Here is a 24,833-nt window from a genome sequence, read left to right on the forward strand (position 1 = left end):
GCTTACTGGGTAATGTTGGCCCTGAGATAAGGGCAACAAGAAGCAAAGTGTCCCAAAATTAAAAGGAGGGGGGTATCCAGCAGGTGGCTCCTGTAGGCACATGCCTCACAAGCATAGTCAGAAATCCAACACTTAGAAAACTAAGGGGGTTATTCTGGTTGATTCGTTAGGATGTGAATTTGCATCTTTGCAAGTCAACCAGATCCCACCTTGTGAATGGTGGTATGTCGGCCCACCATTCGCATGGTGTGTACATTCGAACGGCATGCTGTGGGGGCAAGTAGCACAGAGTATTTCTGCAGACAGCGTAACTGTGGAATGGCTGAAACAATTTACAACAATCTTGGTACACATATCACTTCCTATCTGGGAACAAACACTGTGGGTATAAGACACTCCTAAGGCAGCAGCTCAGACTATGGGAGTTATTTTGGTTCACTCTTTCTGACAAAATCCTTCTTTTATGGACAAAACCATGTGCACTGCAGGGAGGCAGATGTTACATGTGCAGAGAGAATTAGATTTGTTTGGGGTTTTACTTCAAAGTGAAATCTATATTGCAGTGTAAAAATAAAGCAGTCAGTATTTACCCTGCACAGAAACAAAATAATCCACCAAATCTAATTATCTCTGCACATTTTACATCTGCCCCCCTGCAGTGCACATGGTTTTGTCCATCTAAAAAGGATTTTGTCAGAAAGAGTGAACAAAAATAGAATAGAAAAGAATAGAATCAACTTTATTGGCCATGTATGCTTGCGCACACTAGGAATTTGTTGTGGATTTACAGTGCAGCATCAAGCAGGGATGAAGGGGGGAGAAGGCATTACATACATTACATTAAGACATTACATGTGGGGAACACATGCCCACCAAGTTGCACAGCGCCTAGGCAGCCATCGGCGGCGCCACTGGTCACTGCTACAGCCAGGTAGGTAACATTAAGCAGAGACAGTACAGTTATCACACTGGGAACACATACCCACCGAGCTGAACAGTGCCTAGGCAGCCATATATCAGGACATGCATGATATGTCAGTGATGACAGGGCTGCATGTAACAGGGACAGTTACATGATGTGAGGAGGGGAATAAGAGATAGCAAAAACCCACATACTCAGAGTTGTTTAGTGGCAGTAGCAGGGTCCCCCAGCAGCACAGAGTATATCAGGAGATGCATAATGTTCTGCGCTCCTACATACATTTCCAAAAAACGAATGTTATTTATACTGTGTGTTTAGTATTAAAATTGATTTTTGTAAACAAACATTCTTAAAATGCTGGGCAACGCTGGGTATTCCAGCTAGTATATCTATATATCTATCACATGGTGTAATACATCTGAAGCACCATTCCCCATTACATGGTTTAAAGGAAAATTGTCAGACACATTCTCATTACAATACTAATAATAGTTGAATTGTTATCACTGCACCCTAAGCCATACAGTACAATAGCTTCTTCTACAAGCTACATTCTCTATAAATAGAGGAAAATACCATATGGAAGGTATTGCATGATGCATAATCCATGTAAGAGTAGGTTTTCCTAAAATAACAAAATACCAAATCACAATTACAGCATACCAAGTTCAGTTATCCGAATTATTAATATGTGTGATTTATTTTCCTGTGAAATTAGTAAATTCTATATGATGTTTTTTATTCTTAGATTTAATTCTGAGGTTATAATGCTACTGTATAATTTTTTTATTTTATTTACAGTTTATTAGATAGTGCAGCATATTCCGTTTGCGCTATCACCTGCAATATGCGATCCCTGGGTAAGCAATGTCTAGGTCGACAGTCACCACTAATGATTAACAGTCACTAGGTCAACATTGACAAAAGGTCAACACAAGTTTAGGGTCGGCATAGACATGGTTGACATGAATAAGGTTGACATGAGATATACAGCCAATCTGCCATGTCACAGGCTGTGTTTTATAGTGAAGCCAGTTTTATTGCTGTAACTTTGTAACTTCTGCAACTTTGCAATTTAATTATACAAAATCTAGAGCAGGCATGTCCAAGCTATGGCCCTCCAGCTGTTGTGAAACTACAAGTTCCATCATGCCTTGCCACAGTTTTGCTATTAGAGAATGCTTAAACTATGGCAAAGCATGCTGGGAGGTGTAGTTTCACAACAGCTGGAGAGCCAGAGTATGGACATGCCTGAACTAGAGTGTTAAACACATATCCAAAGCTCAGCTTCTTCAGCAGGCCGGATCAGCACCATGGACAGCAATTTACACACTTCATAACTCTGGGCTCTAATAGCCTGCACATTTGCAGAAGTGTTATAGTGGGTACACATGGTGTGATTTTGCTTGCGATTCGATCCCGATTTGATTATGATCGAAACAAAGGGCACGCAAAATGCATTCGATTTGACTATATAGTACAGATCTGTACTATATAGTCTGGCCTGACAAGACTATTTTTCTATTTGATTTACAATATACTGGAGTGCACATTGGGATCGAATCTGAATCGACTGTAGAAAAACCATTTGATGCCCATTCGATTTTCTATTTAATTTTCTATTTGATTTTGCTTCCAGCGGTGTAGCTAGGTGCCATGGTGCCCGGAGCAAGGGCATATTTCGCGTCCCTCCCCCGGTAATAAATTGGGGGCGTGACTAACGGAATCTGCTGCGCTATATAAGAACCTGTAATGGAATCTGCTGTGCTATATAAGACGCTGTAACGGAATCTGCTGCGCTATACAAGACACTAACGGAATCTGCTGCGCTATATAAGACGCTGTAACTGAATCTGCTGCGCTATACAAGACGCTGTAACGGAATCTGCTGCGCTATATAAGACGCTGTAACGGAATCTGCTGCGCTATATAAGACACTGTAACGGAATCTGCTGCGCTATATAAGACGCTGTAACGGAATCTGCTGCGCTATATAAGACACTAACGGAATCTGCTGCGCTATATAAGACACTGTAACGGAATCTGCTGCGCTATATAAGACGCTGTAACTGAATCTGCCGCGCTATACAAGACGCTGTAACGGAATCTGCTGCGCTATATAAGACGCTGTAACGGAATCTGCTGCGCTATATAAGACACTGTAACGGAACTTGCTGCGCTATATAAGATGCTGACAGCTGTACATATATATATATACAGATAAAGATATATACTGTACAGCACAGCAGGGCAGCAGCAGAAGCCGGGCTTTCATTGGCGGCAGCGGTGATTGCTGGAGCCTGGCCAGCGGGGGGTGGGGGGCGAGTCCACGCAGCAGCCGGAGGTGGGGTGCGATGTGGTGTGAGTGATGCTAATTGCCGCACCCCCCTCACCCACATTGTGATGCCACTGAGGCCCTGTATAGTACGATGCAGGGATCATTTCTGGAGGGGGGGGGGGGCGGGCCGGCGGTGCCAATCGACCAATCGCCGCCCAGAGCATGAGCTCCGGTGGCTCCGCCCTCCCTATGCCTCTGTTTGCTTCTATAGGCAATTGTATATCTTGGAGTAAAGCACCGATAGGGTTTATACAGTGCATTCGATAGAATTCACAGCGCTTCACTTTTTCCACATTTTGTTATATTACAGCCTTATTTCAAAATGGAATACATAATACCCCCATAATGACAATGTGAAAAAAGTTTTTGCAGATATTTGTCAAATTATAAAAAAAAAAAAAAAATGACATGTACATGTACAGCAGGGACTGACTGAGATTTGCGAGCACTAGAGAAATCATTCAATTGTCAGCAACCATCGAATGTTTTTGGGCCCACACGCTAGCCTGCAAATGGATGCTTTTGCAAAACATCCATTTGCAGTGCGGCGGGTACAGTCGCAAGGCAGTAGGGACAGTTGCTGTGCAGCAGGGGGGCGGGCATATTCGCATGCCCTGCGGGCAGCTTTACACGGCTTGCAAAGCAGCAAACTACCACTGCTTTGTGAGTCAAACCAGAATGTCTTCCAAGGGCACATGTGTAGCATTGCAGAATGCCTACAGTATATACAGTATAGACAGATTTGTATATCTATATATACTTCTGTATATATATATATATATATATATATATATATATATATATATATATATATATATATAATTGCCTGCAACATAACATACATGCAATTACAACCTTTCAAAGTATTTTTAAATCAGTCAAATAATAGGGGGTTTTACTCTTGATCAGATACACGACTACCTCTCATTTCTCTTTTTTCGCTGTCACTCTCTTCCTCTCATGTTCCCCGGCTCCTCCTCCTGCTCCCCCTCCTCCTTTCATTCTCCCTCAGCCTCCAGGCTCCATCTGATACCTCTCTCGCTTGGCTCCCTGGACCAGCAGCCATGGCTGACATGAAGACAGGCATCTTTGCTAAGAACGTGCAGAAGAAGCTGAGCCGGGCGCAGGAGAAGGTGAGCACTGCCCTCTGACCGGCTGCATCCTGCATGGACACAGGGAAAGCCTGCACTCCCCTATACTAATGAATGGAAGCATCTCACTTGTAGTGTTAAGGCCCCATTCATTGGGATATATGTACTGTATGTGTATCTCTGCGCTTGTAATATATTACAGGATGTCATTTTCTGAATGAAGGGCAGCTGATGACAGATAGTGTATAAAGCCACTGACAGCTGGCAACCCTGGTGGTGTCAGTGTAGTGTCAGGCTGATGGGGGAGGGAGGGAGTGCCTGTGTGTTCCCAGCATCTCAGGGGTTACATGCAATGCAGTAATAAGGGCTGCACGGCTGGAAACTACTGGGGATGGTGGGAGGGATGCAGGGTGCAGACGAAGCAGCACTTCCACAAGGTCGTGGTGCTGCATTGCTGTGTGCACAGGACAGAGGCACAGGAACACTCACACTAAGCATTGGGAGAAGTCACTCCAACATAGCCTTCTGGTTTGCTATTACATGCCCTCTTCTCAGACGTTTACAATATCATATATATATATATATATATATATATATATATATATATATATATATATATATATATATATATATATATTCTTTCTTAAGACATGTATGATAATACTGCAAAGTTAATCCATTGATTCCATTTTTAGTCATCTACTGTATATTTTAACATTATGTTTACCTCCTAGGAAATAATACAGATTTATTAAGATAATAAATAAAGGTAGTATTGACCAAATAGCTTACAGTATTTAAATGAATACTAATTTAATTAATTGAACCTGTCATGGTCAGATACAAATTAACATGGGGTTTCAAACAATATATTATTAATTATCAGTAATTGATATAATGCATACTTATTCCACAGCACTTTACAGAATACAGACACTCACACATGAAGTCTAGGGTTATTTTCTGGGAAAACCAATTGATTATTGGATTGTAGAAGGATTCTGGAATACCCAGAGGAAACCCACACAAACATACAACCTCTACACAGTTCAGGCCCCCAACGTAATAGAACCCAAGACCTCAGTCATGTGAGGCAGTATTGCTAACCATTGCACCAACAGTGCTGCCAGTTTACAATCATATATTTTAATGTTAATATATTATTATTATTTGTGTTATTATTATTACTACTACTACAACAACTACTACTAATAATAATAATTAGGAATAGCTTAAAAATAAAATCATCCTCTGTCGTCTGCTTGTTATACTGACATGCATAACATGAAGCAGAACATTATTATGTGTGATATTTTCTGAGCTACTGCATTTTCAATTTTGTGTGTTTTTTTTTTTTAAAGATGCCTGGAACTAGGTATTCTATAACACATGCAGCATAGACACAAAAACTCCCATATGTTCAGGGAATAAATAGAAATGCATGTATCCTGTAATCTAGAGAAATGATTCAATTAATTAAAAATTGGTATTTTGTGTTGGGCTACTCAAGTGTTGTATAGGAAGATATTTAGGCCAAATGGCAGCACAATAGGCTGAGTACTGCTGTAGAAAGATTACATCTGTCATTGTGATTTGTTGAGGCAGATAAACAATCTGCTGTCACTTGTCCCCGCCCCCACACATGCACATTTTCAATGCAGTAAGAGGATTAAATTCCTGTTAACCTTCTCACTGATCCACTACTGTTGTATCAGTGCTGCTTGTGTGTATTTCACTGATCTTTCCCTTCTCACTATTGGGGCCTGTTTAAGTCACTTTTAATTCAAAGGAATGTTTTTTTTTCTTCAAAATATTCATTGGAGACTTGATTTTCAAACCTGTATTTCCCATTTACTAAATGGATTACATTGCACAGCTACCCATGGGTTTGCCCAATATATTGAAATCACATTAGTCCCGTCCATTATATATTGCTATTTAATGTATTTATTGAAAAAAATATTTGAATAAGTGACTAAAGTGACTATGATACATACAGTGGGGGATTTACTGCTAGGCAACAAAGTCAGCCGCCTAGGGCCTGGCGGATATTAGGAGGCCCGTGGTCGTATTCCCTAGCGATGAATCTGTAACTGTCCTCCACCGCCTAACTGCCCTATACACTTGACCTCACAGTTCTAGTCCCTAGTGCCCCCCCCCCCCCCGTACTGACCAATACCCGCCGAGGGTTTCCCTTCTTGTTCTCAAGCTGCTGCAGGTACAGATGATAGCAGAGGCTGATATTGATGCAGTGAGTAGCAACTTGTCATACACTCCAACAGTGCTGGCTGCTGCTGTCATTTCTGCCTGCTAACCATTTATCAGTGAGTCCTCCTTCAGCCAGAGCCTATGTGAGGCACAAGCAATAATAGAAGATTTTAATAAGTATATTTCATATAATAATAATACACACACACATATAAATATATATAGGTATGTATAATAAGTATATTCATGTGTATACTGCTGAAGACAGGGCTACGCACCTTGAAATGTTGAAAGAATAAATCATTGTGTTGGTAATTCCTACAGTGCCAATTTGTGCTTCTACCTCCGTTACTGGGATGCTGTTGTTTTTTGTGCCTATGGACTGGATCATGCTTGTTATGGCACGCAAATGAATTTACATTTTTGGTGTTGAGTGCCAGCCCATTACCAACCTCTCTCTCTCTCTGGTTGGGGGAGTTTCAATGTTTCTTTTCGTTTTTGGCTTAGAGTAGAGAGGCAGCAGGGGAACGCCCAGCGTTTTGTGGGCGTCCCCATGAAAATGCTAAGTGCTGATCTGGGAGCACAGGTGGGTCGATGTCTGCTCGGGGCGGGTGGCTGAGGTCACATGACGGCAGTGCATGCCCCCTTTTCGGCCATCTCCGTCGTGCAGCATTTACCTGTTTGTTAGGCTGTGAACATACGCAGCTTAGCAAACCGCTCTGATTGTGAAACCATAGTTCGTATTTGGGGGACTGTCAAATGAGAATTACAAATAATACTTAAGACTGTGAGTTTATTTGGCTAACAATAATTCCAAAATGACAAATACAACAAAGTATCATACAGTACAAGCAATGGGCCGTATTCTGGTTCACTCGCAGAGGCAAATTCCTTCTCAAATGGACAAAACCATATGCACTGCAGGGGGGCAGATGTAACATGTGCAGAGAGAATTCGATTTGGGTGAGTTATTTAGTTTCTGTGCAGGGAAAATACTGACTGCTTGATTTCTACAATGCAATAGATCTCACTTTGAAGAAAACTCCACCCAAATCTAATTCTCTCTGCACAAGTAACATCTGCCCCACCTGCAGTGCACATGATTTTGTCCATTTGAGAAGGAATTTGCCTCTGCGAGTGAACCAGAATAAGGCCCAATGTGTGAGATTATATTGAGGTGCTGTAAAACTAGTCAAATGCAACTGGAGAAAGGCAGAAAATATTTTCTTATAGAGAGACGTACAGTTTATCCAATACACAAACCAATGTTTATTTGATCTTAACTCTCTTATTCATCAAAGGAATATTTTAAAACAGTGGTTTCCAAGGTGTAGATCTATATATGAATAAACTATAGCAACTGCAAGTAAGCCATAAAACTGCTATGGACCCAAGGCAGAGAAGAGGACCCTGAGTCTTGTAGATCATGAATCCCATGCAAGTTTATATTAACAACATTGAAATAATAATAAGTGTACGGTGTATGATTACAGTAAATTGTCTATCTGCAATCATTGTGCCTGATTCAGAGTGAGAGAGAATTCGCTAAACTACAACTCCCGCCGCATAACGGTGCCCACCAGCACAGGACAAGGACTGCTCCCTCAAAACTCCATGTCGCCACCCCAACCACGGTCCATTGCCGCCTATGCCGTGTCATCACAGCCCCCATTGCTATTTAAACTGTGGTCATGGTGAGACCACAGTTTAAGTGGTCGTGCACCAACACTAGCATGTACGATTTTTGTAGATCTGCACATGGGTCTGAATCAGGCTCCTAGTCAGTTACACCACATGATATTGAAAACAGTGTATATCAGTCTTCTACGTTACGCCTTTGTTGGCCTTTATCCTTAGTTAGTTAATTAATATCTCTGTTTATATGACAGGACAATCATCCGCAATTAGGTATAATTTGTATAAGCTTTATCTAAAGACTTTCTATTCCCTAAAAAATCTAAGGTTAGTTGATGCAAACATACGTTGGGCGAGATGTACTAAGCCTTAAAAACTGATAAAATAGAGAGTGATAAACAACAAACCAATCAACTTGAAACTGTCATTTTTCAAACACAGCCTGCAACATGGCAGTTAGGAGCTGATTGGTTTGTTGGCTTATCTCTCTCCATTGTATCACTTTTCAATCTTAGTACATCTGACCCATTTTGAGAACTTATATAAGAATTATTTATATTTGTATTTAGTCCATGAGTGAATAAACCAAATGTTCATTTTCATTAGTATTCTTACATTGTTACATTGTTGCTATAATCTTGCCATATTGTGCCCTCCATAGGTAATCACTGTTGTGCTCCAAATAACACTTTGATTACTATACTATGGACCTTATTCGGGTCCATTCATTCGAACCCCTTCATTTGCAAGGGGTCCCGATGGTGCGCGTCTGCACATACATTTCTGTGCATGGGCAGACACCGGGTCCGTGCGGCCATGGCAAACAGGGTGTTCACCAGGCGCACGAGGGTGGGACTGAGCTTTCTCATGCCAATTACCCGATGATGCGGATGCAGGGGATGGCCAGCTGACATAACCAGATGCCCACCCACTTCCTCCCGAGCGTCAAGCAAGTGACTTCACTTTAATATGCATGCACCTTCACCATCATTCACACTTCACAATCGCCGACCATAGGATGATATGGGTGGATACCCCTAGGCTGTGAAAGGATGTTATTGTGCAGGAATCTCCCTTACGAATGGGTGGTGACCAGGCCACCATTCACAAGGCAGGGTTTGGTGGACTCGCAAGGCTGCGAATTTGCAGCCTTGCGAATCAACCAGAATAACCCTCTATGTGCAATTTACAACATCTTGTTCTTAAGCCTGTTCTTAGCTCTGGGTTACCAAAAACTCAAGTTGATCTTTTCATGTTGACCATTGACATGTCAGTCTTTTGTCTACATCAGTCTTGTACATGTTGACCCTTTGGTGTCGAGATTTTGACTATCTACATAAATGCCGATGGCCTATCGAAGCATAATGGAGGTCATTGTTGTTGACACGCAAAGCTGTCATTTTATCACTGCCTGCACGAATGGCTTCCCCCCCGCATACCGAATATCACCAAACCCCGAATATCACCGCACGCATATGAATGGATGTTTAGCCTAAACATCCATTTGCCGACCATCGAATGATTTTGCATGCATGCACAGAATGATGTCCGCTGATGTCAGCTGCCTGCACCCGTGTCATGGGCGAATTTACACGGGAATGCTCAGTGTTTTTCATGGGGTCTCCCATGGGTGCAGCCCCTCGCTGCCACCTCACGTCCCCCGGCCCGCACTCCTAGGTGAGAATGGGACAGCGTACAAGCTGTTTGCCATGCCCGCTCACACCAAATGGCTGCACTTGCGCATAAAAGGATATACGCATGTGCAGTCGCTCACCATCGCTCCCCTGCGTGAACACGCAGGGGAGTGTGGTGATCAGAATCACCCCCAATATCTAATGTAGAAGTGTTGGGCTCATATGAATTCATGATGCAAATTGTTTGACATTGTACATCATTGAGGATTTCCCTAATGTGTTTAAAAACGCATTCCAGAACATTTTGCTAAAGATGAACTGGGTCATATTGGAGGGTCAAGTATTAAGCTGGCCATACACTAGTGCAATTAGGTCACTTTTCTTTTGATTCTGACAGAGCGGGTGGAGAAATCGGATGAAAAGTGCAAAAAAGTGTTTTGTGTCCGACTCTGATCCAAAGAGCAGTCCCATGATCGGAGTCATAGATCAGATGTGCTGCACGTAAGCTCTGTCACATCAAACAGCCTTCCGCAGCGGTGAATGGGGTCGCAAATTATGGGAGAAATTTAATAGGATAAGAGATTCAAAAAGTGAGAGATTTGGTAAGAAATCTCCATTTTTTTTAAAGCGCCGATCATTTACACTGCAAAATCAAATTGGTTTTGCAGTGTAAATGATTTCCGCTTTTAAAAAAAACCTGGAGATTTCTTCCCAAATCTCTCACTTTCTGAATCTCTCATCCTACCAAATTTCCACCAATCTGTCTAAAACATTGTTGTACCTAGCTTATGAATATAACCAAACGTGTAACGTATACATGTCTGTTTGTGAAATAATAATATTTTGGGATATAATAGATTTAAAATAACTTTTTCAGCTGTACGATAGTCAATGTGTGCAAAACCTTCATTGAAAAAGCCAAAATGTCAGCCCCCCCCCCCCCCAATTCTACATTTATAATTCTAAAACTAACATTTTTAGAAAAAATCCATTAAAAGTAAGCCTTAGCTGCTTTTTCCTCCCAAAAATTGGACAATGTTATTGTAAAATACATTGGGCCTTATTCTGGTCGATGCGTAAATTTCCGAATTCTTTCGGATGGCGTTTTTTAGCATGGGCAACGCTATGCGCATGTGCCACGCACGGTCTCCGTACTCGTTCTCACTAATACCGTACAGAAATGTGCACCGTATTCACTCGGGAAATATGGGCGTAATATGGGCGTCATTCGGAACTACACAGGGGCGTAGTTTCAAAGTGGGCTAAACTGGGCGTAAACATGGGCGTACACGAGGGAGTGCACTAATTCTGGTAGGTGTGCATTTGGACAGAACACCGACTGCAAACGAACCAAAAGGCAGAAAATATGCGGTCTCCATAAGCAAGTATTACTTTGCGGACACCACTCGGTCATGCGCTAGGCATTCGGAACGCCCAATTAGTACGCCCGCACCTGAACCAATGTCAGCTGAACACAATACAATCCACTCCTCTACTCATTACTCATTAATTACACTCTTGTCATTGCTTCAATTGGAACCATTGCAGCTTAAATGGACCATTACAAAACACACAAATCTATGCTGAAAGCACGGCAGCATTTTTTACACACATTTACACTGCAAGCAATGGACAGAACTTGCTATCACTAATATAAATATTTATGTCACTTTTACATTCACCAATAACAGCACACATTTGGGGATCAAATGAAAAATTGATGTATGAGTTCCGATGATAGTAGTATGTTTTGCGGAAATACACCGCATCAGTGCGTACGGGCAGGTTCCCGTCCGTTCTGATGCTGTAAGACCGTGCAGACGCTGTAAGACCGTGCAGAATATGTGTGTGTCCACCGCACACGCAAGGTTTGGATGTCGTCCGTAAACACGCCCTCTTCTTAAAGAGTGAGTCTGTCCGAATGCGGATGACCGGTGGGCGTTTCTTTGTACGATGTCCGCACAGCGTGGCGTGTGGTCCGCTCCGAAAGAATTTGGAAATTTACGCACCAACCAGAATAACCTCCATTGTAATACATTGTTATTGTAAAAATACAAAAAGTTATCATCAATGAAATTGACAGTTATTACAGTTATCATCAATCAAACTGACGCAGCAAAAAAATAAAGGGAAGGTGCAGGAGATTTTGTTGTTTTGACTGTAGCTGTAATTATCTCACCTTCTCCCATTGCGGGAAGTAAAGCAACATGTTGGTATTCATCATATGAGAAATCCTTTGCTAGACCACTGCTTTAAACTGTATCTGTGACAGGAATAACAAACGGATGGCTTCTGCTGAGACAGATGCTGACACAGAGTCACAACAGCAGTCAATTGAAAAGATGGAAGCCCAATTGTTTGGTACAAGCAGCTCCAAGCTAATTTTGTTGGACAAATGATAAACAAGCAACAAAATAAATCACCGCCTGTCCTGCTGTGGGTGCTGTACTCAGATGATCTTTCTACTTATGGCAGTTTCTGACTGGCCCATAGGTACACTGGGAAATTGCTGGTGGGCCCTGCCACCCAGGGGCCCAACTCCTACTCTAGAGATGAGGTTCCAGGCTGAACTTTTGAATTATACGTTATACAATTGGGATGCGGTCATTTGGTCTACAGCATGATGGTCGAGAGTTATTAGGTCGACACCATTAGGTTGACATGGGAAAAGGGCGACATGGGTCTAGGTTGACATGGGAAAAGGTCGACATGGTCCTTGGTTGAAAGGTCATTATTTCGACAGGTCATTAGTGCGACAGTTTGTAGGTCGACAGTCAAAATGTCGACATGGAGTTTTTCACAGTTTTTTGAGCCGACATGTGCCGACAGGCAGTATTTCATGCTCTACCATCCACTAGGGTGTGGTGGGAGAATAAAATAGTATGCCAAGCGTAACAAGGCACTATGCCCGAAGCATCGCGAGCGCAGCAAGCTTTGCGAGGGGATGTGGTTCACTTTAAACGGTGTGAATGTCGACTGTGTTGACATTCAGGTAAAAAAACTGAAAAACTCCATGTCGGCCTTTTGACTATAGACCTATTGTCGAACTAATGACCTGTCGAACTAACGACCTGTCGAATTAATGACCTTTCGACCTATAACCATGTTGACCTTTTCTCATGTCGACCAAGACACATGTTGACCAAATGACTGTCGACCATCATGCTGTAGACCAAATGATCCCAACCCATACAATTACACACTATACTGCACAGTACTATGATGTATTTTCTACAGTGCATTGCTGGCATTAATCTGGTACATTCCATGCATCTACTAGCAGTCTATGCAAGCCTCAGTGGCAGTTGGCCACACCGTCTCTGGACTTGACTGGCCATACCCTTAAGCATGGGCTCCGGCTTCTAAATTCCCCCTGCTGGGCCCTTCACGTCCTGGTCCGACACTGGTAGTATAATAGTAGGCACCCACTTCCAGGTGTGTATCAGATCTGCCACACCACTGCTTCCAACAAGGTAATGGTGACCCTGCGGTAAGATAATACTGTATCAGTAGGTGGAATGTCAGTAGAAGCTTTATCTTTCTAAGTTATTGTCTTTATCAAGGAATGGTGGCCTGGCTGCCATCCATTCTCAGTGTGTGTTCGCACACACTGGCTGCGAATGGATGTTTCACATAAACATCCATTCGCAGGCTGTGGGGGAACAGCTGTGAGGGGTGTGGGGAACATTAGTGGTAGTCTAGTTTTGAAATAAGGTAAGATGAAGGCATCTTCTTAGGAGTGTTTTTCTTTTGTATTTGTGTTGGGTATATTTAATAATATATCTGCCAGAATTCAGAAAAGATTGACCTTTATGCATTACTTTTCATTCCCATTAAAATTGTCCTCTGTGTAGAAAAATAAAAAGTGGGGAATCAAAAAAAATCGACCATCGAAAGATGTGGTGCGTGTACGCAGCTATAAAGTGACTCTCAGGTCACTTATATATATATGCCTGCACTTTCGGACTGAAATGGGCGGGCAGCCCACATCACCTGGCGATTACCATGGGAACGCCCATTAATTTGCATGCGAGCATACGGACCTGAATAAGGTCCTGATAGTAATGTACATGTCCTGCATATACTATTATTACAGTTATGTGGTTTAGGGCAGAATACATGCATCTGTAGGCTCTTTTTTCCCCCCATAAAATTATGTCTTTTTGGATTTAAGAAAAAACTGTACTTTTTTAGTTTCACGGCGGCCGATATATTGGATGCGATCCCATTGTGATTTTTTACCTGTTCATACCCCCACTATCCACTACGCATGGAGTTGATTTTATATAGTGTGGCGAGCGCAGTAATCCGCATCCGCTCGCCACACTTCAGGCTCGGTGGCTCGCTGTGCTCGCCACACCATATGATATCAACTCCATGCGTAGTGGATAGTGTGGTTATGAATAGGTAAAAAAATCGCATCGGATCGCCCGATATCGCATTTAATATATCGCCACCGTGAAACTAAACAAGTACCGACAAAACTTGTATTATAAATAAAGGTACTTATGTATTATCTGGGCTCCCCTGTTAAATGCACCCCATTTTTTCATACCCCTACTATCCAACTACGCATGGAGTTGATTTTATATAGTGTGGCGAGCGCAGCGAGCCACCGTGCCCGAAGCGTGGCGAGCGCAGCGAGCCCCGCGAGGGGAAGTGGTCTCCTAAGAAAAACGGGAGCCCAGATATTACATAAGTACAAAAATAAATTATTTAACAAACTGGAGATAAAGGTGTTTGTTAGTCAAAGAATAGTTCCACATTTATGACATGATTGGTTTTCGTCTTGTAAAGTATAGAAGGGACCAAAAATGACAAATCTGTTTATTGTAGAGCAACAGTGGTTATAAAAGACCGGGGCAGATTCTGATTCCTTCGGTCCCCCACGAGTTCACACGGAGGACTGATCAGTTATGCACATGTGCGGGGCTTCTGTGTGTGTTCCCTCGCCGACCTGCACTGTCAGCAACCATCAAATGATGTCTCCAGCAGTGGGACACGTGAGGGGATGTGTCTTCATGACACATCTGCTCACAATCATGCAAGAGGGGGCGGTGATTCTGTGGGGCAACGGGTCAGTCACCCTGGGACTCGGTAAGCTGCGAGCTCTGCAGCTTACCAAGTCAGCCAGAATGAGGGACACTTTTACAGGCCCCATTTATGCATCACTACAATAGGCTGTAAGACAGGAATTTAACAATAGGAAAAAATTGTATGGGTTAATCAGTAGCATTGTGATAAACAGTATAAAAAGCAATGGAATCAGTGCAACAACCAATCTAAAGTTTCAACTAACTTCCTCAATGGTGGGGTGGTCCGGCAAGTGGTATAGCTTTGTAGAAAGTCAACTGAACCTGGCTAGAAGCAGAATGTAGGTGGGATAGGCTCTCACATCAGTTTACTTCAGTACTTTATAATACAATGCATTCATTTCAAATCTGTCCGTAAGTAATTATGATGATTCTGGGGCAATCATTATGAGGGAATACATGCCTATCTGTACAGTCCCTTTAGTGGTTGGTAGAATATGACCAGAGCTGGAGGTTCTGCTGTGAGGGGTGTGGGGAACATTAGTGGTAGTCTAGTTACGAAATAAGGTAAGATGAAGGCATCTTCTTAGGAGCGTTTCTTTTGTATTTGTGTTGGGTATATTTAATAATATATCTGCCAGAATTCAGAAAAGATTGACCTTTATGCATTACTTTTCATTCCCATTAAAATTGTCCTCTGTGTAGAAAAATAATAAGTGGGGAATCAAAAAATCCTTTGAGTTCTGTATTTATTTTATAGTCCACATGCAGCCTTATGGCAAGAGAAATTGTGTATATGATATTTTACAATAAATGTAGTTTCTTTCACTTTGAGCAGTTCCGTATTGTTTTAGTGTAGTATACAAATATGTAGGCTACCATAGTGCATTCTGGGTGTGCATGTTTCATGTACATGGGAGAGTGCTGCATGATGTTGCCGGTTACGTACCCTTTTTTTAGTTGTTGTTTTCAGTCAACCATGCTACTTCTTTATTTATTGGGGGCTTCCACCGGCCGCAATGCCGCCACCGTCGCTCCTCATGGTCCCCATCACAGCATTTGCGTTCCCAGCGCCTGTACTATGATGACAGGTGCAGGGGACTGGCGCATGCGCAGTACCGTCCTCTGTACTGCGTATGCGGCCGGCTTCTATGGGCTGCTTTGGCAACAGCCCATAGAAGAAAAATCACGGGCCCTGGCGCCAATATAATACAGATGACAGGCATCAGGACCAGCACGTGCGCAGTACCAATGTAGGTACTGTGCATGCGCATACCCTGGATTTTATGAGCTGCCGCTCAGCAGCCTATAGAGAGGTGTCCTGGAGGGAGAGAACACCTCCCAATTGCCTACCATGGTGACTGGCAGGTCGGACATCCAATAGGAAGTCACTGCCAGTCACAGTGAAGCCAGAGATGAGGTTCCAGGCTGAACTTTTGAATTATACGTTATACAATTGGGATGCGGTCATTTGGTCTACAGCATGATGGTCGAGAGTTATTAGGTCGACACCATTAGGTTGACATGGGAAAAGGGCGACATGGGTCTAGGTTGACATGGGAAAAGGTCGACATGGTCCTTGGTTGAAAGGTCATTATTTCGACAGGTCATTAGTGCGACAGTTTGTAGGTCGACAGTCAAAATGTCGACATGGAGTTTTTCACAGTTTTTTGAGCCGACATGTGCCGACAGGCAGTATTTCATGCTCTACCATCCACTAGGGTGTGGTGGGAGAATAAAATAGTATGCCAAGCGTAACAAGGCACTATGCCCGAAGCATCGCGAGCGCAGCAAGCTTTGCGAGGGGATGTGGTTCACTTTAAACGGTGTGAATGTCGACTGTGTTGACATTCAGGTAAAAAAACTGAAAAACTCCATGTCGGCCTTTTGACTATAGACCTATTGTCGAACTAATGACCTGTCGAACTAACGACCTGTCGAATTAATGACCTTTCGACCTATAACCATGTTGACCTTTTCTCATGTCGACCAAGACACATGTTGACCAAATGACTGTCGACCATCATGCTGTAGACCAAATGATCCCAACCCATACAATTACACACTATACTGCACAGTACTATGATGTATTTTCTACAGTGCATTGCTGGCATTAATCTGGTACATTCCATGCATCTACTAGCAGTCTATGCAAGCCTCAGTGGCAGTTGGCCACACCGTCTCTGGACTTGACTGGCCATACCCTTAAGCATGGGCTCCGGCTTCTAAATTCCCCCTGCTGGGCCCTTCACGTCCTGGTCCGACACTGGTAGTATAATAGTAGGCACCCACTTCCAGGTGTGTATCAGATCTGCCACACCACTGCTTCCAACAAGGTAATGGTGACCCTGCGGTAAGATAATACTGTATCAGTAGGTGGAATGTCAGTAGAAGCTTTATCTTTCTAAGTTATTGTCTTTATCAAGGAATGGTGGCCTGGCTGCCATCCATTCTCAGTGTGTGTTCGCACACACTGGCTGCGAATGGATGTTTCACATAAACATCCATTCGCAGGCTGTGGGGGAACAGCTGTGAGGGGTGTGGGGAACATTAGTGGTAGTCTAGTTTTGAAATAAGGTAAGATGAAGGCATCTTCTTAGGAGTGTTTTTCTTTTGTATTTGTGTTGGGTATATTTAATAATATATCTGCCAGAATTCAGAAAAGATTGACCTTTATGCATTACTTTTCATTCCCATTAAAATTGTCCTCTGTGTAGAAAAATAAAAAGTGGGGAATCAAAAAAAATCGACCATCGAAAGATGTGGTGCGTGTACGCAGCTATAAAGTGACTCTCAGGTCACTTATATATATATGCCTGCACTTTCGGACTGAAATGGGCGGGCAGCCCACATCACCTGGCGATTACCATGGGAACGCCCATTAATTTGCATGCGAGCATACGGACCTGAATAAGGTCCTGATAGTAATGTACATGTCCTGCATATACTATTATTACAGTTATGTGGTTTAGGGCAGAATACATGCATCTGTAGGCTCTTTTTTCCCCCCATAAAATTATGTCTTTTTGGATTTAAGAAAAAACTGTACTTTTTTAGTTTCACGGCGGCCGATATATTGGATGCGATCCCATTGTGATTTTTTACCTGTTCATACCCCCACTATCCACTACGCATGGAGTTGATTTTATATAGTGTGGCGAGCGCAGTAATCCGCATCCGCTCGCCACACTTCAGGTTCGGTGGCTCGCTGTGCTCGCCACACCATATGATATCAACTCCATGCGTAGTGGATAGTGTGGTTATGAATAGGTAAAAAAATCGCATCGGATCGCCCGATATCGCATTTAATATATCGCCACCGTGAAACTAAACAAGTACCGAAAAAACTTGTATTATAAATAAAGGTACTTATGTATTATCTGGGCTCCCCTGTTAAATGCACCCTATTTTTTCATACCCCTACTATCCAACTACGCATGGAGTTGATTTTATATAGTGTGGTGAGCGCAGCGAGCCACCGTGCCCGAAGCGTGGCGAGCGCAGCGAGCCCCGCGAGGGGAAGTGGTCTCATAAGAAAAACGGGAGCCCAGATATTACATAAGTACCAAAATAAATTATTTAGAAAACTGGAGATAAAGGTGTTTGTTAGTCAAAGAATAGTTCCACATTTATGGCATGATTGGTTTTCGTCTTGTAAAGTATAGAAGGGACCAAAAATGACAAATCTGTTTTTTGTAGAGCAACAGTGGTTATAAAAGACCGGGGCAGATTCTGATTCCTTCAGTCCCCCACGAGTTCACACGGAGGACTGATGTTTTTCCCTGCGCACACGCATAATTAGTTATGCACATGTGCGGGGCTTCTGTGTGTGTTCCCTCGCCGACCTGCACTGTCAGCAACCATCAAATGATGTCTCCAGCAGTGGGACATGTGAGGGGATGTGTCTTCATGACACATCTGCTCACAATCATGCAAGAGGGGGCGGTGATTCGGTGGGGCAACGGGTCAGTCACCCTGGGACTCGGTAAGATGCGAGCTCTGCAGCTTACCAAGTCAGCCAGAATGAGGGACACTTTTACAGGCCCCATTTATGCGTCACTACAATAGGCTGTGAGACAGGAATTTAACAATAGGAAAAAATTGTATGGGTTAATCAGTAGCATTGTGATAAACAGTATAAAAAGCAATGGAATCAGTGCAACAACCAATCTAAAGTTTCAACTAACTTCCTCAATGGTGGGGTGGTCCGGCAAGTGGTATAGCTTTGTAGAAAGTCACCTGAACCTGGCTAGAAGCAGAATGTAGGTGGGATAGGCTCTCACATCAGTTTACTTCAGTACTTTATAATACAATGCATTCATTTCAAATCTGTCCGTAAGTAATTATGATGATTCTGGGGCAATCATTATGAGGGAATACATGCCTATCTGTACAGTCCCTTTAGTGGTTGGTAGAATATGACCAGAGCTGGAGGTTCTGCTGTGAGGGGTGGGGGGAACATTAGTGGTAGTCTAGTTACGAAATAAGGTAAGATGAAGGCATCTTCTTAGGAGCGTTTCTTTTGTATTTGTGTTGGGTATATTTAATAATATATCTGCCAGAATTCAGAAAAGATTGACCTTTATGCATTACTTTTCATTCCCATTAAAATTGTCCTCTGTGTAGAAAAATAATAAGTGGGGAATCAAAAAATCCTTTGAGTTCTGTATTTATTTTATAGTCCACATGCAGCCTTATGGCAAGAGAAATTGTGTATATGATATTTTACAATAAATGTAGTTTGTTTCACTTTGAGCAGTTCCATATTGTTTTAGTGTAGTATACAAATATGTAGGCTACCATAGTGCATTCTGGGTGTGCATGTTTCATGTACATGGGAGAGTGCTGCATGATGTTGCCGGTTACGTACCCTTTTTTTAGTTGTTGTTTTCAGTCAACCATGCTACTTCTTTATTTATTGGGGGCTTCCACCGGCCGCAATGCCGCCACCGTCGCTCCTCATGGTCCCCATCACAGCATTTGCGTTCCCAGCGCCTGTACTATGATGACAGGTGCAGGGGACTGGCGCATGCGCAGTACCGTCCTCTGTACTGCGTATGCGGCCGGCTTCTATGGGCTGCTTTGGCAACAGCCCATAGAAGAGAAATCACGGGCCCTGGCGCCAATATAATACAGATGACAGGCATCAGGACCGGCACGTGCGCAGTACCAATGTATGTACTGTGCATGCGCATACCCTGGATTTTATGAGCTGCCGCTCAGCAGCCCATAGAGAGGTGTCCTGGAGGGAGAGAACACCTCCCAATTGCCTACCATGGTGACTGGCAGGTCGGACATCCAATAGGAAGTCACTGCCAGTCACAGTGAAGCCAGTGCAGTCTCACAAACTGTAAGCATAGGCAAAACCCATCTGAGCACAGATTGCTCAGCACATATCATGTATACATTTTGTGCAGAGTGATCTTGCTTAAGCACAAAGCTCAGTACCTCCAGCTCCCGTCTCCCCATGTGTACAGGTCTTTAGTTTGTTTGCTCTATTAATAGTCTTTATACAAAAACTGGCAAAGACATGTTTAATTTTATGGAGGATGCTCAGTCAATGCATTGATTTCCCAGAGGCCCATTACTCTGCTGACCTCAACAGCAAGGAAAGTGCCCAGGGCAGTGGTTGAAATCCAGATGATAATTGCTGTATCTTTTAAACAACATTTATTCTACGGAATGTTTCAAATAAATAAATTAACAAATAATTAAATCAATCAATATAATTAAAAACTTTTAATATGTATTTTACATGCACGTTCATTCCACGGTACTGGAGTTTGACTTTTCATTTAATTTAAGCTCAATATGTAAAATATAATATTGTCTTTGTAGTACTGTACTGTAATGTAGCACTGTTATTGATTGCACCATAGGGCTATATAAGATTTACCTGCAACATTATACCAAAACCTGCTACTTCTGATACTCTGGGGTCCTCATACTGGGTACAACAAACATTGGGGGTTCATGTATGAAGTAGTGAAAAGAGTAGAAAACTGTACCAGCGGGGGAATTGCCTATAGCAACCAATCAGCTTTAAGGAAGCATTTTTCAAGAACATTTATTAGTATTTGTGGCTAAACATGAGTTAGCAGGTCATATAGTATCCAACTTGGTTCACAAGTGCAATTGCACTGACTCAATACACAAATACCCCTTTCACATCGCAACTAATTACCAGGTACAAGCCGGTTTGACCTGGTAATTAGTGCGATGTAAAAGGGGTTACCATGTCCCGTAAACAGGTAGCAACACGGCAATACGAACCGGTAAAAAAGCAGAGTTCTTATCGGTTTGTTGCCGTGTTGCCTGGCGGTGTGAACGGGTTAAACGGGTCAAGGGACCTGTTTCCCATTCACACTATTGAGGAGGCAACGCTGGGAGCAGCGCCAGCTCTAAGCACTGCCTCCTCCCCTGCCCCTGATGATGCGCTAACTCCATGCCGCGCCCTCAGATGATGTCAGCGAACTGGCAATAATGCTGGTTCGCTGTGGGGATGTGAACATCCCAAAATGCAGGTTTGCGCCAGGACTCAACCGTTTCAAAGTCCCGGTGCAAACCTGCATTTTACGATGTGAAAGCAGTATTACGTTCCTTATTTGACAACAAATGAGATTGGAATGTCAGCCAGTTTTTCTTCCATGCAAGTCCCACTGCACTGTTAGGCAGGCCTAGATTTGTAGTAAAAGCACAAGCCTTGGCAGAACAACAGGTTGTTTCATATTACCAGTCCTGCATTTCAGTAAAGGATTGCTGAATTATTTATGCACATGAATCTATAAAGTAATTTAGTGTGCTTCTGTTGTGCAAAAGTGACACAGTGAGAGCTACAGCAATGTATGGGGCTCACTCACAGTCCAGACAATAAGGATATGCCTGCTACAGAACAGGTAGATACATCTGACTGATGTAATAATTAAGCCACAATTGGTCATGCATGGATATCCTTAGTGCCTGGGCTGTAAGTGGTAATGGGCCATTGTTGGGACTCAGCACAAATGTAATGCAGATCTTTAATTACATCACTTTGTGTTTGGTGATTTCCATGAAACACAAACCCATGGATTTTCATACCACAAGTTATGGGTCGTAATCAATTGTTTTCTTTAATTTGAAAATTGTGACAAGTTCTAACTTATAGTAGGTGGTGTGTTTTTTTATCTCTATTAATTGAGATCAGTTTGGTTCTACTGTATGGCTGGCCTTATTACACTGCCACTTTACGTTCAACCATCCTACTACTGTAGTTGGTTGGTTGGAATGAAAATCTGTTAATGTATAGGAGCAAATGGCAATCAGCAGTTCACTCTCAAATGCTAGAAAAAAGAAATCTAAGCAACTTATCTGAACAACAAAAACTATTTTCTGGGGTTGAGAAATTGTCAATTCCTCCCATACAGTATAAGATTTTCATTCAGACCAACCATTTAATTGGATGGTTGGATGATGGTTGGCATAACGTATTGCCAGCTTAAGATTTAGGTTTATGATATGATATTCTTGTTATCACTCCAACTAATCAGCTCCTGTCATTTGTTTTAAATAAGGGGTTCTGTTTTGTTTTAGCCACATTTACAATTAGTAACGAGTTATCACTTCCCTTACATCAATCTTGACAATTGCCATAAAATAAATATACAGTAGTAAGCAGGACTAATTTAGCTTGAAACCAATTTTGCCAGCAATATAGTCCTAGTTTCATAGTAGGCTTCAGGAGTATTGTCAGGTTCTGAATGTTAGAACTGTTCTTCTTAGTTTGTTGGTTAATTAGATAAATTGTAGACACACTAGCCTTTCTCTCTTCTAATGCTGTGTACACACGGGGACGATAGGGGCTGAAATCGCTGGGAATATGGTCGCTGAGCGACCATATTGCCAGTGATTGGAGTGTGCACCAGTGATAAATCGCCGGGTGCGCGCTCCCGTTTTCAGCCCCTGAATGGTCGCTGATTGGAGGAACATGCTCCTCCGACCAGCGACATCCCCTGCTTTTTCACCCAGCAGTGTTTAAATTTTCATCTGCGACCATCTCTGGTCGCAGATGAAAACGGGACACGGGGCAATATGATTGCTGAGCAATATATTGCTAGCAATATATTGCCAGCGATCATATTGCCCCGTGTGTACGCACCTTTAGTCACTTGAGTTTACAAAGTGCAATAGAAGTTGCCATTACATACAGCGGTGCAGCTAGGTGTCCCGATGCCTGGAGCAAGGTCATGTTTCGTACTTCCCCCCCCCCCATTTGTAGCAGGCCGCCACCTGACCCCCCCTCATCAATGATTATTGCATGTACCTTTTGCAGAGGGAGGGGGCAGACTGGGGTGTACATGGAGCCTTAGGGAGTGTGTATCCTGACTCCTGCGCCGCCTGGCCGTGGCTCACACAGCCAATATTGTAAACCATGGCCGGGCGGCGCAGGACACAGAAGACAGCGGGTGGGCGGCAAACAGAGTGGGAGGGCGGCACACAGGGTGGGCTGTGGGCACACAGAGCGAGCTTGTGGCACACAGGATGGGCATGCAGCACACAAAGTAGGTGGGCAGCACACCGGGCAGGCAGCACACATCGGCACAGGGCGGGAGCGGGCGGGACATATGCCTTTTGCGGTGTACGGCTCCAGCGCACTGTGAACTCTCACCGCCCGGAGCTCGTGCCCTGTGAACTCTCTACGCCCTTGCTACGCCCCTGACTACATAATCCAAAATGTCATATGTGAAGTCGGCTGTATTGTGTGCAATGGGCCTAATTCAGAGTTGGACTGTAATGCATTTGCATTTGCGAGACAGTGTAAGGGAAAATATGCAAATGAGACAGATGCCTGGATTTCTGTAGACATGCCCACCACAGATGTAACAACTGCATGCAAATATACAGAGGATGGGGCAGATCCTTTGATAATCGACTATCTGAGTAAATCCACAGTAGGTAACAGGACGCAACTATTGGGCCAATGTACCAAATATACAGGAGGGTGACCAGACTGAATTATTGTGTAATGTATTTTGTTATTAGGCAATAAATCGGAGAAATCTTGCTCAACTTTGATTATCAGATTGGTCAGTCAAGACTTAAAATGTCCCAGTATAAATCAGTATACTGTATGTGCAATTTGACCAGGTGTAAAAATCGGAAAGTGTGTGGGTATACCTGATCTATTTCTCTTGGCCAGTGCAATGAGAAATCGGCTGATTTTTCATTAATAACAAAAAAAATTGTGTAAAACTGATATCGGGGCCTTCTAGCCGAATAAACTTGCCTCAATTGTGACACATGTGCAGTTGGCCAATAGTCACTCAAGTCAGTAAATATCGGCTTTGCGAACAACTATGAATCATGGCTACTTTCATTGGGCTCCTCCCATCCTATGGAATGCCATTCTGTGCACAATAAGACTCGCCACTACCCTCCAAACTTTACATCATTCCCTGACCACTCACCTCTTCAGGCAAGCCTATCATATTTAAGTACCACATGCATAACCCTCTGAGGCACTTATGTATTATATAGCTTCCCTTCTGGACTTGCAACTTGGTGGGACTGCTATGCTATTACTGGTGCCTGTCCTTGTGTTTCCCCCCTATATCCCTATAGATTGTAAGCTTGCAGCAGGGCCCTCCTACCTCCAAGTCTGTCTATTGTTACCTAGTTTGTTTTATCACAGTCAACAATTGTAAAGCGTAATGAAATCTGCTGCGCTATATAAGAAACTGTAAATAAATAAATAATTGTGCATGGCTGCTAAATAAGATGTATCATTCAGACTGCCAGCCTTTTACTGCAGATACAGATGTAATGCAATAAACATTTACTCACATTAACCATAGAGCAGCCATTTAGTTTATGGTTTTAAATAATATAGCTGCACTTTGCTATCAAAATTAAACCAAAGTTGCATTTTCTGTGCTTTTTAATCAGCGAATAATATACATTAGTACTTGCATTGATAAAATAGGAGCTGTGGAG

At 42.9% G+C, this 24,833-nt stretch overlaps 1 protein-coding gene across 1 annotated transcript in view; it reads left to right on the forward strand.

Annotated features, from left to right (window-relative positions):
- Positions 1-4,238: 4,238 nt before the first annotated feature.
- Positions 4,239-24,833, forward strand: part of AMPH (amphiphysin) — a 187,111-nt gene continuing 166,516 nt past the window's right edge. The window contains exon 1 of the mRNA XM_083188470.1: positions 4,239-4,393. Within this exon, the coding sequence (XP_083044596.1) occupies positions 4,325-4,393 (69 nt within the window). The 5' untranslated portion in view covers positions 4,239-4,324. The remainder of the gene's footprint in view (positions 4,394-24,833) is intronic.

This window comes from Crinia signifera, chromosome 5, assembly GCF_055691185.1.
Source record: "Crinia signifera chromosome 5, ASM5569118v1, whole genome shotgun sequence".
Lineage (NCBI taxonomy): Eukaryota > Metazoa > Chordata > Amphibia > Anura > Myobatrachidae > Crinia > Crinia signifera.